Consider the following 15,818-nt stretch of genomic DNA (forward strand, 5'->3'; position numbering starts at 1 on the left):
TTACATCCAAACTAACAACAGATTCTGTGGGTGTACCTTGAAGAATTCAGAATCTAATCTCTTTTTTTTTTTTTTTAAAGATTTTATTTGTTTATTTGACAGAGATCACAAGTAGGCAGAGAGGCAGGCAGATAGAGGAAGGGAGGGAAGCAGGCTCCCCGCTGCTGAACAGAGAGCCTGATGTGGGGCTCCATCGCAAGACCCTGGGATCGTGACCTGAGCCGAAGGCAGAGGCTTTAACCCACTGAGCCACCCAGGTGCCCAGAATCTAATCTCTTTACCACCTTAGGTACTACTTAGGTACTAAGTACTGCTTAGGTACTACTTAGTACTCCTACTTTGGGTAGTACCTAGTTTAAGCTACTATCATCTCTTGTCTAAATTATTATAGTAGACTCCAATTTGATACCTCAGTTTCTTCTCTTAACTTTTCAGCTTAAGTGTTCCTCTTAAATTAAGTCAGATTGTGTCACTCTGTTCATTGTTCTTACTACTTTATAGATACCCTGGTCTTCTAAACAGAACATTCCAAGCAGGCTTTTACCTCAGAGCCTGCTAGGACTTCCCTATGCCTGGAATGTCTCCCAGATTAGAATATGACTGTCTCTCTCTCTCTCTCTCTCTCTTTTTCTTTTTTTTTTTTTGCTTTAATGTCACCTTACGTAGAGACTTGGCTTTACCAAACCATGTAAAACAAGTTTTTATATTATCATTACTCTGTGTCCCTTTACCTTGCTTTATTTTTCTTCACATATGTATTATTTTCTGCCATCAATAAGTTCACTTCTACACCCATTACACCTTTATAAGAAGTACCTGACATCTTGTAGGCACTCAGTATATATTGAATGGGTGGGTTAATGGCTAAATGGGTGAATGAAAGAAAAAAATCATGACCAGTTGGGATACGTGGATATGAATTATAGGTGAAATCTTAGTTGAGAAGGGGTGTGTGTGTATATGTGTGTGTGTGTAATTGTTTTTACTTATTCATCATGTAGTTAGTATATATTTACTGATACCTTTTACTGTGTATTAGGTACTCATCTAGAGAGTGAGGATACAGGATAAAAAAGCATTATCTTTACATTTAATTAGTTCATGGGTTCCTGGAGTAAGACAGACTATATAATTGCACTCTGGTTTATGCTGTTCATTAAATAACCAGCAGTTTAAGCCATGAGACCACATGAGATCATTTGGGAATTTCAAGGTTATCTTTTCTACTTTAATTTTTTTCTCAAGATTTTGAGCTCTTTGAAGGTAAGAAGTTAAATGTAGTGTTCCTTTTTAAATTCTTTGTACTCTTACCATCTCAACCTCAGTGCTTAATAAATGCTTTTAAATGAATGAACATCTATATAATTTATTAAAATTATAATGCTGATACTAATAGTAAAGAATGTACTATATTGGAAAAGTAAAGAGTTTGGTAGAGCATCTGTATGAAAATTGCTAAATTTTCTGAGTCGAACTCTTCAATAAACATTTCTACCTAGTAGGCTAGAGTTCAGAGAATTGGTCAAAGCAGTTAGAAATTTAAGACTTAATTATATTTTGCTTTGTCTTTAAACTAAACTAAACATCCTTTAAACTAAAGGATGATATACCTAAGGAAATAAACAAATTTTTTAAGAACAAAGGATTTATCAGAAAAGGTAAAAAGAAAGCCAAAATAATATTGTGGGGCAAAAACTAAATAATGAGCAGAGAAGGCTAATAAAATAGCTATAGTATTCCCACATTTCCTTATTGAACCAGTTTGTTGTTAGCAGCCCATTTTTCAAAAATACAATTTCGTTTTTAGTTTTTATTTAAACTTGACTTGTTTTGAATAATTTTATTTCCCAACATAGAAAAAACATTTTCTATAAAGAAAAAAAATTTTTCATTTTATCAGGGGTTGATATAGAAGCAGCTCGAAAAGAAGAAGAACGGATAATGCTTAGAGATGCAAGACAGTGGCTAAATAGTGGTCACATAAATGATGTCCGACATGCAAAATCTGGAGGGACAGCACTCCATGTTGCAGCCGCTAAAGGCTATACAGAAGTTTTAAAGTAAGTATTATTTTTCACAGTCATTTTTCTAATTTGGTTTACTTTCTTTATTTCATTGTTTTGAAATGGTTTATAAAAGTGATTTGATGTCTATTTATAGGTAAAAGAGAAAACTATATTGAATGTTATTGCTTTATATCTCAAACCCTTTTTTTTGCTCTTGAATTTTGATTATTCTGTTCTATTCTTAGGTTGTAGTTTTCCACTAAGGTAAAGTGTCAGACAGTCATTAAATGTTACCTTCTGGGGTGGTAAATTACTACAAAGTCATTTTGAGGTTCCCAGATTGACCAACTCTGGTTACTGAGATTAAAAACAGTATTCCATATAAACATAATCATCATATTCAAAGAACTTGATTCTTAGTGGATCTTTATTTACATGTAATTTATCTAAAATGCAGTTTTCTTTTTACTACATAATTTTGGGACTCAGTGCTTTTAGCATAATACCAGGTTATAAGCAACTGAGACTTTTTAGGTCTATATATTGATCAGCAAGTTTCCTTGAAACAAAGCTCTGTTACATCACAATAATTTTTTTTCTTTAACTTATGCAGTGCAAAGCTGTAGGCAGACATATGAAAAAAATAATTCGGTGCATAACTTTTGATAAAGGTATGTGAAAGGAAATAAGACTAGCACGCAGGAGAATCTTCTCCACCCTTTATATTGTTAGGTTCCACCGGAGCTTCTAATATAAAGCTCTTCTCCTTATTCCCTCTTCTCAGTAAAAACAGTGAGGTTTAAGTGGGTCACCTAGTCCCAAGTTTTCTCCTTTTTTCAATCTTGGCTGACTTCAGTAACTGAAGCCTTCTAGAATAGTGAAGTTAACTTTTGATTACCTTTTGTTATCCTGTGTGTTTTTCTCTAATCCCAAACTTAGCAAACTTGTAGACCCCATTAGCAGGTCACAAATGAACTTAGTGACTTGATGACAGCATTTTTTAAAGAAAAAAATTGAAATATTAGAGAGTTGCATATGGTAAAGGCAATATATTTTGAGTACTAGTTGCACTATAAAATAGTTTTCCAGACAGCTTCCAAGTGGTCTTTAATTAGGTTATTTAAGCTCTTAAAATTCTTTATTAAGATTTTCAGTGGGGATTGGGATATATTTTAAACTCCTCAAATTAGTACTTAAGACCGTAAGTCATCCTCTTAAGCTAAGCTGCTACCATTGCTCCTCAGGCATGCATTATTCCAACAATATATATCTACTTGAAGTTCTGTCGTGATGTCTTAATGCCTGCTTTGTTTCTGTCTAGATACCTTCATTCACCATCTCTTCAACTTGGAGGCAAATTCCTTTTGATCCTTTGACTCAGTTCAAGGCTCTTAAGCCTATGAAATAACATGCTCAACCTTATTCATAATAAGTGCAGATAAAGCTACAGTGAATTACCATTTTTCATCTGTCATATTGGCAAATATTAAAATGTTTGGTACACTGTGTTGGTGAGGTTGGGGAAAAGGCACTTATATGACAATTGAACAGATTCTATCAAAGTAACAGTTATTCTTTGGCTTAGCAATTAGTTCTGCCTCTAGGAATTTTTTTTAAGATAATCTCAGAGGAAAGAAGGTATGTGCTAATAACAACAGCATTATTTGTAATAGGAGTAAGAGAAGGTTGAATAATTTTTAATACACTCTTTCACTGAATACTCTGGTAGCGATTAAAACACTATATATAGAAATAGAAAGAACACTAAGATATATTAACTGTAAAAAGAAAAGAACAGAAATATTCATCATTTGTGTTTATATTTGAAAATTTTAGGGGCATCTGACTGGCTCAGTTGGTGGAGCATGCAACTCTTGCCCTGGGTTGTGGTTTTTAGGTCCATGTTGGGTGTATAGATTACTTAAAGATAAAGTCTTTAAGAAAAAAAATTCTTTTAATTTTTTTTGCTGGTATATACATAAAATCTCTCTAAGGATCCAATCAAAACTAGTAGTATGGTTATCTGAGGGAGGGGAAACTGTTCGGCTAAAGGTCAGAAGTGGGAGTTTGACTTCCCTAGCCATTTATTCTTTTTTTATTTCTGAACTTTGTAAGTATGTTACTTAAATAAAAATATGTATGAAATGAAAAATAAACAGAAGATACCAGTTTCATATGTAACTTTCTCCCCACTTATTACCCCTGTCCCTTTCTCCACAAATACACAGCCCCTTTCTATTGAATTTGATGCTTTTCAACTTTGTACTGCCATTGCATTACAGAAACTGTCTTTCAGCGTTGATTGTTTTACTTGACTTTTGTCTTCCATTTGAAGCTTTTTGAATATAATAAGCACTGTCTTATTTTTTTGAGTATTGTGTGGCCTGGCATATAAAGAGAGCCTTATGATTATGGGGGGGGGAAATAAATATATATATATATATATATATATATATATATATATACATACACACACACACACACACACACCTTTCTTGTCTTGCCTCTCCGGATAGAATCCCAAGTACTTAAAATTTTTGTCACTGAGAATATTTAGTATGATTCCAGTTCATATTTTCTTTTTTTTTAAAGATTTTATTTATTTTTTTGACAGACAGAGATCACGAGTAGGCAGAGAGGCAGGCAGAGAGAGAGAGGCAAGAGATAATCTCCCTGCTGAGCAGAGAGCCTGATGCGGGACTCGATCCCAGGACCCCGAGATCATGACCTGAGCTGAAGGCAGCGGCTTAACCTTACACTGAGCCACCCAGGCGCCCCAGTTCATATTCTCTAATGGGGGATATATTTTTATATCTTCCAGTATTATTCTGTTAATAAAGTTTCTGATAATACATGTTAGTGGACCTATTTTTTTGAACTTTAAGTTCTAGACTTATATCTGTTAGCCTGTTCTTTAGATTGGAGACTCTTAAATGTTGGTCTTCAGGCAGGTAACGGGATTTACTAAAAATATAAATTGGCAAGGTGCATCTCCCAATATACTATTCATTTCCATAGGACTATAGTGGAGGTGGGGGATTTTTTTTTTTTTTTAAATAAGCCTTAAAATGGCTTTGTTTTGGATCCAGAATTGGAAATGGCTGCTTTAGATTTTCTTAGGAAATAGGGGATCAGTTCGTGAAATATAAATAAATGAGGGGTTATGTATTAGCTATCACTGCCACCTCCTGTAGGTAAAAAGAAGCCCTTCTCAAGCTCAACTTCTTGGAAAGTAAGGTAAAAGTCAACCAGATTTCATGAGTTGTAAAGTATTTACTACTCGCCTGTGTGTGTGAGGCTGTGTGCTATGTGCAATTTATAGACCAATTCTTTGCTCTCTGAGCTTAATTTTCTAAATAAAGGTTAATGTCAACATAAAGTTAGGAAGGCATACTAACATAATTTATACAGTTCTTTGCACTGTATTAAAATGTATTCCTCTTTTCTAGCTTTGTTGATAATTGGTATATCTGCTTTCTACTGCTGCAGAAAAGTAGATTCAACCCCTTGAATATTTGTTTTGCTTTGTTTTGTTCTTAACAGATTGTCATTTTCCTATGAAAATTACCCATGATAAATCATTAAGCTTTGTGAAAACTTTCACAAACTAGTTCCTCAACTGCAAGGCAACAGAAAAACTACAAAATAAATTTGTTTGATCCCAGTTTATTTTTAGAACACATTTAGCTTGAGATGTTACATTAAATGGATACATGAAGACATTCCCTCAATAAATCAGTTTAACATACAAATTGATCCAGGAGCTTTTAAGTTCACATTGAAAAATTACTGACTTTCCTATGAAAATTTCAACTATAATTCATATTAACAAGAATAAGTTAGTATTGCACCAAACCATAAGACCTGTTAGTCATTAGGAATTAATTAAAGCTGAGTGCATTATTATGACAGTAATTCAAGATCCTCATTGCCACTGTTTTCTGAGAATTATTTTCTTTTGTCCTAGTTAATTTATTGAAGGAAAGGGAGAAGATACAAACAGGGAAAGAAATACATGACAAATTTTTGTTAACTTGCATGGTATAAAGCTAATGATATAAGTTTGCTCATTTTTAGATTTCTTAATGATTATCTAATTCACTGTAATTTCTTTAGACTTTTAATACAGGCAGGCTATGATGTTAATATTAAAGATTATGATGGCTGGACACCTCTTCATGCTGCTGCTCACTGGGGTAAAGAAGAAGCATGTCGAATTTTAGTGGATAATCTGTGTGATATGGAGATGGTCAACAAAGTGGTAGGCCTTTTAAATGTATTTTAAATATTTAAATTTTTAGAAATATCCAATAGGTATTCTAAATATTTAACTTATAGAAATAAATGTTTTAGAGTCTGAAAAATGTTGTAATATAAATTCTGTAACTGTATTAAGTTTTATGAACTGTACAAAAGAACATTTATCAATCACTTATTGATTTTTATTATCAATTATTTAAGTTTTTCTCAGTCTGTGAGGTGGTTTAGGCCTTGTTCCTCAGAGAAAGAAGTATTACTCTTTGAGTAATCATACGTAATAGATTTGGGTACTTGGGAACTCATAAATAAAAGAAAATTTTGCATTACTCTGTGAATGTTTTCTCCCATCATTCTGAGTTGGAACACATGCAGAAGTGTATTTCTGTTTCTCTTTAGCTGATAGTCTTAATAGCTTGTTTATAGTAGCTTTTTAAGTGACATGGATAATGGGGTCTTACAGCATGTGAAACTAGTAAAAACCACTAAGTTTTAGCCCAAATTAAAAAATTGAGAAGCAACGTCTAGTCCTAGTTTTGCAGATGAGAAAACCATTTATGAGGTAAAAGATTTACTTAACATCTAATATCACCCAACTAGGTAGAGGGAAAGAAGGAGTGAATGTCAGATAGATAGATAGATAGATAGATAGATATTTTATTTTATTTATTTATTTATTTATTTATTTATTTATTTATACAAAATCATGAACAGATTCAGGTTATCAGATTCCTTATTAGATGAGATATTTTTTCCTTGACTCCCTTCTAAGCACCATCATTCAGTTACCAGTGTCACCAGTATTCCTGTTAGTTCCTCCTATTCTGTGTTCATGATTCTTACTATCTACCAACAGTTGCAGAGCTTAAAACACATTTCCCCTAAGCTTGATTACCCTTAACTTCTATAGAATATCCCTTATGTATTCTGTTTTATAAGATAATGTAGTATATTACTTAGCAGAGATTCCTAAAATGATCTCCTCTTTATTCAAGTGGCACCATCTGATCCTACTGTGTCCGTTAATATAAGTACTGGTGCTGATTATGCTCTAATTAACTGCAGTTTCCAATTGGAGATCTGCAAAGGGAAGAGAACAGATACGATATACCATATGCCCAAGATTTTCCTGTGGGTGTTTGGAGGTTGTGCAGATTGATGTCCTAGTTGCTGACATGAAGCAATAAAGAAGCCCTGTGAGCTCCTTTGCTCTTTCTGGAGCATTTCACGTATGTGTTTATGAATGTGTTTTAAGTAAAAAGTGTGCAGGCAAGTTAAAGTCAGTCTAAAAAGTAATGAAAATCTTCAGGAAAATCAAGATTTAAAAAATGCTTGAGATTGATCCAAATGTTTGAGAGTATAAGTATAGGTTTGCTTTTATATAAGTATAAAAGTCTTTGATTTTGTAGTCACGACTTTTAGTAATTTGCTTTCTCTATTGTTGTTATTATAACAGTATTCTGTTTTGTAATCAGCATTAGAAGACAAATGTTGATACTGTTAGATTTTAAGTTAAAAAGCCAGGTAATTTTAGTTTGACAATTCATACTTCCTCTCCTTGGTATAGAAATTCCCTCAGGTGCTGGGATTTTTCTGAAGAAATTAGTAAATACCTCTTACGTTCTAATCTGTTTGCATGCGCCTCTCTCTCCCAAACAGCGTCCCCTGATGGCCACTTGCTCATTGACATGGACAGTACTGATAATTGGTTCATTCTTTGATAGTGGCCTCCAGATAAGGACCAGAGAGAGCAGCTTATTAATGAAAATGCTTTTCCAAAAAGATTGTATCATTTTCCAGTTTAAACATGTTATGTTTTGGTAGTGATTCATGGACAATATATAGTATGTGTGAAAAAATTACTTTATCTTATACCTGTTCTGTAATTGTCTAATTCCTTTGCCATACAGTTCATCATAATTATGCTCTAGGACAAAGACTGCATATAAATAGTTTTGCTTTATCTCCTTTTGTTTCTGTCTTACTATAGTAGCATTTTCTTGTGTCATCCTAAATTTTAATATCTTATCCCCTCATTTCATCATTTCAGTATCTTTATATGATCTTAGAAGAATTATGCCTCATAGTTCCTTAGAATTTTATAGTTTTCAACTTGTTTTCACATATATTATCTAATGCTGTCCTTTTAACAGCCCTACAGAATTGTTATCTGAGTTACACAGATTTGAGAACATGATCAGAGAAGCAAGTGATTTTCTTAAAGCCCTAATAATTAAGTGTAATTAATTAAGAATAATTTATTCTGGAGGGTCTGGGGGGCTCAGTTGGTTAAGTATCCAGCTCTTGGTCCTGTCTCAGGTCATGATCTCATTGGTTGTGAGATTGAGCCCTGCATTGGGCTCTGTGCTTAGCTGGGAGTCTGCTTGAGAGTCTCTCCCTCTGCCCTTCCTCCCACTTGTGCACATGTGCTCTCCCTTGCTCTTTCTGAAATAAATAAATCTCTTTTTAAAAAACAATAATTTATTCTGCTAAGTTCCTCTGTAGCTTTTTTATAGTTTTTGATTTCTCGTGTTTTATTTTTCCAGATACTAACTCAAATTTTGTAGAAATATGATTTTAAAATTTTTATCAGAATTGGATTTTTCTTTTAAAATACCAGGATTTTAAAGACATAGTTTAATGGCAAGAGGCAAATGATGTATATAGCATTTTAAAGGCCTTTATGCCATAAGTATACCAAAATGCAAGCATTTTTGTTGTTGGGAGGGAGACTGTATTCTAGAGTAATGGAAGATATTTTTACAAGACATTGTATTTTTAAAATTTTAATTTTATAATTTTGCCTGTGCGAGTTAATCTCTGTTACTATTGGCTGCATTTTACAAAAATATGTCATACTATTCGATCAAAATTAGTTTTTATTGTATAAGCCTGTTTAAATGAATTTTTCTTGTCATTTGATACCTTCAGTACTTATAGATTTAAATTTTTAATAAAGTTATTTTTAAAGTGGTATCAAAAAGTACTTACAGAACTTACGGAATTTAGATGAATTCTTTATTAATAGAAAGTATAATTTTGGTAAATGTATAATATAGAAAATGCAACAAATCATGTAGAAAATTTGAAAGTCTACATAAAAGTGAGAGAAGTGTTCTTAAAATAAGAGGTTTTGGTCTTATTTCTTTAACATTGTAAGACATTTGCTGTCATTTTAACTCATTATAAATTATGTGATACAGACTTTAAATCCCAAGATTTTTATTTTGTTTGCTTAATTTATTAAAATAATTGTCTTACTATAATATAACCAAATATTGTTCCTTTTTAAATACTAAGATGTTTTTCTAATAGGAATTTTCTTTTAATACAACAGTTATCGGTAGATAACTTTTTAGTTTGGTAACTATTATTACAAAGATTTAAGTAAATAAAAAAAAAACTCCTGGGGCACCTGAGTGGCTCTGTCGTTAAGCGTCTGCCTACAGCTTAGGTCATGATTCCAGGATCTCAGGATTGAACCCCACCAGGCTTCAGGCTCTCTGCTTGGTGGGAAGCCTGCTTCTCCCTCTCCCATTCCCCCTGCTTGTGTTACATCTCTTGCTGTCTCTCACTCTCTCTCTGTCAAATAAATAAAATCTTTAAAAAACAAAAAACCAAAACTGCTTCTCCTTAATAGGCACATGAGTTTTTCCCCCCTGCCTTTATCTGAGCTTATTCTTATTTTCTCTAAAGACAGTGGAGCAGTAGAGACCTAGCTTCTATTCTCACTTTCCCTTCATTGCCTGCATGACCTTAAGCAAATGCCATACATTCAGCCTAGGTTTCCTCTTGTGTGCAGCGGGAACCATAATGCTTGTCCTGACTACTTCACTGGTTGTTCTTGAAACTGAAGAGAGATCACACCTGTAAAAGCAATTCGGTTAGAATAAGTTAGGAAAGAATGAAGAGTCTATGAAGTTAGACTTAAACAGTAGCTCTAGTGTGATTCTGGTAATTAACAGATGTATTGTAAACTGATTTTTTAAGCAGTAATTTTTTTAAAAGATTGTTTTCTTTATTGGTAAAAGTTCTTATTTTCTTATTTCTTAGCATTGTACTCTCTTTGGTTATTTCTTGGTTACATCGAGTGATTCTGGTTATATGCCCTACTGTGTTAGCATCCCATTAATGAAGCATAGTAGCCTTACAGTAATTAAGAACCAGGTGATGTTTATAAGACTTTGTAATTGGCTGCCTTCATGACTGTCCTATATATTGTTTAATGAGCATGGTTAAGTTGAGGGGTGTGCTTTTCTGAAATTCGAAACTTTACTCTCTTTATAGCCTGCATTTTACTCTAGTTTTTATTCTCTATCAGCTGCTGTTTGCTAAGTAGACTCATTTTTCAAGGGAGAAAGTGAAAAGAAAGGTTAGTAAGGTGATCCATTTCTTACTCTTGTAAAGGAAGATTCCTTGGTTACTAAAATAACCCCATTTACATTTAACTGCTGCTAAAATTTAATTACAATTTAAAAAATTTTTAAGGTGCAGTATTTCATTCATGAGAAGGGTTGATAAATGCTTAAAATAATACTTAAAGCCAGTTTATTATTTTTGCTTAACAAGATCTTGAAAACAATTTGCATAACATAGTATCTGTAACATTATAGAAATAATTATACAAAGACTGATATAGCAAAATGGATTACCATGTATTTATAATCTAAAGGGCACCTTCAAAATTTGAGCCAGTTACTTTGTTTCAGAGCTACATATTCTTAAGGAATTTAATTCTTAGTGTTTAATACTCAAGGCTGAAATGTGGGAAAAGGTTTATTAAAGCTAAAACATTTTCTCCTGGACTGAGTGGGAAAGGATAGGTCGGTTCTTAAATTCCTGCTGGGAAGATTTTCCAACAAGAAAATGCGGATACATCAGTGTTTCTGAATACATAAATTTTAAATACATACATTTGCCTATCTTGATAAATTAGCATTCCATGTACTTTTAAGATACATCTCATAGATCATATTTTTTATTTTATAGACAGTGGAAAAACCAGCTCAGATATTGGGTAGCTTATATTTCATTTTATAGCACTGGAAAATGTAACTCCTATCTAAGTAGATGACAGCATCCTAATGATGGTGTAGAATTGAGGGTTTTAGATTTGTTTTTTAATGGAAGAGCTTATATAATTTTAGAAGGCATTATTATCTACTCATCTGGCTTTTTTGTAGCTGTGAGACTCCTTTTGTGAAAGAAATTTGAATTGCCTTTAAGATTGATAACATTTTCTAGTTAGAAAAAAGTAGAGTTTTTTTCTGAGAATGGATTGTATACCAGCCAACATATTAAGTAGAATGTATTCTAATAGTGAACTTTTTTGACATTCTGGAATCCTGTACCAATAGGGTTATTGCAGGCGACAGAAGAAAACCTTACTATGTTTGGTCAGCAGCTCTTTGAAATTTTCTTTTCCACAGTGAATAAAAATAGATTGACAGATGTTCATCTAAACTAATTTTTGAAACTAAGGCATACCTGTGGCTGGCTGAACTTTAAGCAGTTTGGAAATACGTATTTTTACTTTGTTACTCTGTTAAGACTTCCATGATTTTTAGGGAGGTATCAAAAAGGAAAAAGGCCTCCCCTGAAACAAATAATACATTATATGTTAATTTAAAAAAAAAAAAAAAGGCCTCAAAAGGTTAAACATGGAGTTACCACATGACCTGGTAATTTTACCTAGAGCTATATCCCTAAGAAAATGAAAACAAATGTTCACTCAAAAACTTGTATATAGATGTTCGTAGCAGTATTATTTATTATATATAGCCAAAAATCAGAAAGCAAAAGCAAATGTCCATCAACTGATGAATAGATTAACACATGTGGTATGTTAGGCAATGGAATATTATTCAACAATAAAAAGGATTTAAGTTAGTGCTTCCATGTGGCAACATGGATTAAGCTTGAAACATTATACAAAGTGAAAGAAGCCAGTCATGAAGGACCACATATTTTATGATTCCATTTATATGAAATGTTCAGAACAGGCAAGTCCAAATCTATAGTAACAGAACGTAGATTAGTGGTTGCCTTGGGCTGGAGGGTTGGGAAGGGAAATGAGAAAAGTGGGGAGGTCATTTCTTTTTGGGGTGATAAAAATGTCCTATATTGATTATGGTGAAGGTTGTAATTCTCTATGAATATACTAAAAACAATTGAATTGGACACTTTAAATGGCTTTTTGTATGGTGAGTTTTATGTCAATAAGGCTGTTATCAAAGAAAGGAGAGGTGTATCTGCTGCTTCTCTCACATGAATTTCTGATAAATCTCCTTTAAATCATACTGTTGTTATTACTACATGCGTAACAAACTACATACATAACAAAATGTTATCTAACTTCTTTCTGTATAATTATACAGAATCACCAAAGGTGTTTTATAGTTTATTGACTTTTTACCATCACCAACGCCCTTTGTTTCCTACCCAGGGTCAGACAGCATTTGATGTAGCAGATGAAGATATTTTAGGATATTTAGAAGAGTTGCAAAAGAAACAAAATCTGGTATGTTTGATGACTGTCTAAATTGTGTATATTAGTGAATTTTCCATGGCTTTAACTTTCAGACAGTTGAAAAAATATTTTTGTGATGTTTTATACTTTCTGGTTTTAAGTTATTCCTGACAGTCAAACCAAGTGACAGTGAAAGAGAATGAAGAATAGGGGTAGTGTTCAACCTTTAGTATTCGTAATCCCCATTTCTCTTAGGTCCTCTTCACAAAATGAATACTTCTATAATGTACCTACTCAAGAATAACATGTTTTTGTAATTTCATAATAAAGTTTGCTTAGAAGGTGGAGACTATAAAAATCTCGGATTTCTAAAATAGCAGGACCTAGATAAGGAAAACGTTATGTAGGTAAGAAAGATTTTTAAGTATGAAATATCATCAGACATCCTGAGTGGCTAGGGGATCCTGATTTTTCAGTGATCTAAAGTTGGAGGCATGTAAAAAATCCAACTTTGTCTTTCACCCAGCTTTAAACTATTTAGTCCTCTTTATTCTTTATCCAAGCCTGCCCCCCGCTACTTTTTTTCAGATAGAACTTAAATCTTTCCTTTGTTTTGGTTTTGTTTCATGTTTGCAAAACTACTGTTATTATTACTTCAAATTCGGTATTTACATATTAGTACTATTTTAATAGTTTTATTTTCCTTTGTATAACTTTTATAAAGCTGCATACTGAAAAACGGGAGAAGAAATCTCCACTAATTGAATCAACAGCCAATATGGACAATAATCAGTCACAGAAGACCTTTAAAAAGTAAGTAAAATATTAAAGTAAAATATTGTTTTGTTATTGTTATGAATGAATTGGCATGAGGGCCATAGACATATTTATCAGATTTGGTGGATCTGAGAAAAATTGAAGTTTTTTGGTCTTTTGTGTTTTTAATCATTTAAAAACTATTTTCCTTTCACAGCAAAGAGACACTGATTATTGAGCCAGAGAAAAATGCATCCCGTATTGAATCTCTGGAACAAGAAAAAGTTGATGATGAAGAAGAAGGAAAGAAAGATGAATCTAGCTGCTCTAGTGAAGAAGATGAAGAAGATGACTCAGAATCAGAAGCTGAAACAGGTAAAATTTGAAGCATGATGGGATTTTCAGTGAATCATGATGCAGTATTAAGTAAGATAAGATTAGGCTTTAATTTTGGAACTTTACTGATTTCCTGATTGTCCGGATACTTCACAAGCCAGTAAATTATCTTTCAGAGAGTATTGGAAACTTGAGTATAGTTGTGAATTTATTGTTCTCTAATGACTTGGAGGTTCTTACCTCTGCATTTTGCTGAATTGTACTTTTAGGTTTGAAGAAGGAGAAGATTCCCTTAGGATGGTACAGATGGGGTATAATTGGGTTCCCAGCAATTCAAGAATGCTTCTGATACTTTCTGAGGCCCGACAGTCCAGCAAGTTGATCCTAGTATCATCTCAAATATTCTCAAAGCAAGAGTAAATTTTTAGAAAGTTGAGGTGAATCAAGATATTTTCCTGTGGGGTATGGAGAAATTTGCTTTGTTTCAAGAAATTTTGAAGATAGGGGAAAGTATAAAACACCTTCATATTCCAACTACCAAGAATGAACAGCTGCTGACATTTAGCTGTATTTTCTTCAAACGTTTATTTATTTTTATTTTTTTACTAACATAAAATGTATTTGTTTTAGAGGTACAGGTCTATGAATCATCAGTCTTACACAATTCACAGCACTCATCATAGCACATACTCTAATTTTTCTTTTAATAACATTTAAACATTACAGTTGCCTTCTTGACCATGAGCCCTAGTCTACTTCCCTTTCCTTCCTTCCCAAGGTCAGTCACTGTCCTGAGTTTTTTCTTATATTTTCCAGTCCATTTTAATGCTATCTTACACATTCAGAAGCAATATATAGTAATTACAGGACAGTTTTGTGTTTTCATTTTTATACCTAGGAGTTGTTATTCAACTTGCTTTTTTTTTTTGCACTTAAAAGTTGTAATTTTTAGATTTGTTTACATCTACCTATATCTTTACCTATATAACTTACCCCTCTAGTTGTTGTATAGTATTCATTAAATACATCTGTTTCCTTTCTGATAAAAATTTATCTTACTCCCATTTTTCCATTGTTGGCAAATAATGCCATAGTGACCATTGGTGCAGTTGTCTCCTCATATGTATAAGTAAGAGATACTCTACTAGGTATACTTTAAAATTGAGTTACTGAGTCACATTTTCACTTTTCATGGATGTTGCCAAATTTCTTTACAAAGTCACTATCACGTTTACATTCTTGTCCTTTTTATTCCCAAAGGTATGGTTTCTGTATTGTTTCAATGAATTATAATTTTCTATTAGAAAATTTATATTTATTGGTTATTTCTCCAATGTAAAATTCCAGCGTTACCATCTTTGAGTTGTATAAACTGATGTTTTTTTTGTTTGTTTTTTTTTTTAAACTGATGTTTTAACATGTAAATTTATCAGAAAAAAATAGCCCATTTCCATTAAGATTTTTTTTTTTTTTTAAGATTTTATTTATTTATTTGACAGACAGAGATCACAAGTAGGCAGAGAGGCAGGCAGGCAGAGAGAGAGAGGAGGAAGCAGGCCCTCCGCGGAGCAGAGAGCCCGATGCGGGGCTCGATCCCAGGACCCTGGGATCATGACCTGAGCCGAAGGCAGAGGCTTAACCCACTGAGCCACCCAGGCGCCCCTCCATTAAGATTTTTGATCAAAAAAAAAAAATTATCAGGACCAATATGGTGGCCATCAGTTAATACAAATGAAGCCCTAGAATTTCTTGGTCCCTAAATTTCCTCTAGACACAACAATAGTTATGGATCATTTTATTTTTACTCACTCAGCAAAATATTTCCCCTAAGAAAATTCAGGAAGCTAAAGTGTACTAAATAAACACACATGGAAGAAGATAGTGATTATCTGTTTCCCATTAAAAGTGAAATGTTAAACAGATAAAGGCTAGCTTTGTTGCCAGGTACTGTGTCTTAAATTTCTGGTTTTTTTTTGAAGCTTACTAACCCTACA

At 33.0% G+C, this 15,818-nt stretch overlaps 1 protein-coding gene across 7 annotated transcripts in view; it reads left to right on the top strand.

The window, feature by feature from the left end:
• The window catches only part of PPP1R12A (protein phosphatase 1 regulatory subunit 12A), a 148,278-nt gene that overhangs the window by 74,582 nt on the left and 57,878 nt on the right, over nucleotides 1-15,818 (top strand). For all 7 annotated transcript variants that reach the window (XM_032346911.1, XM_032346916.1, XM_032346915.1 and 4 more), the window contains exons 4-8: nucleotides 1,901-2,060; nucleotides 6,123-6,267; nucleotides 12,709-12,783; nucleotides 13,457-13,545; nucleotides 13,706-13,863. In XM_032346911.1, the coding sequence (XP_032202802.1) occupies nucleotides 1,901-2,060; nucleotides 6,123-6,267; nucleotides 12,709-12,783; nucleotides 13,457-13,545; nucleotides 13,706-13,863 (627 nt within the window). The remainder of the gene's footprint in view (nucleotides 1-1,900; nucleotides 2,061-6,122; nucleotides 6,268-12,708; nucleotides 12,784-13,456; nucleotides 13,546-13,705; nucleotides 13,864-15,818) is intronic.

This window comes from Mustela erminea, chromosome 6 (assembly GCF_009829155.1).
Source record: "Mustela erminea isolate mMusErm1 chromosome 6, mMusErm1.Pri, whole genome shotgun sequence".
Lineage (NCBI taxonomy): Eukaryota > Metazoa > Chordata > Mammalia > Carnivora > Mustelidae > Mustela > Mustela erminea.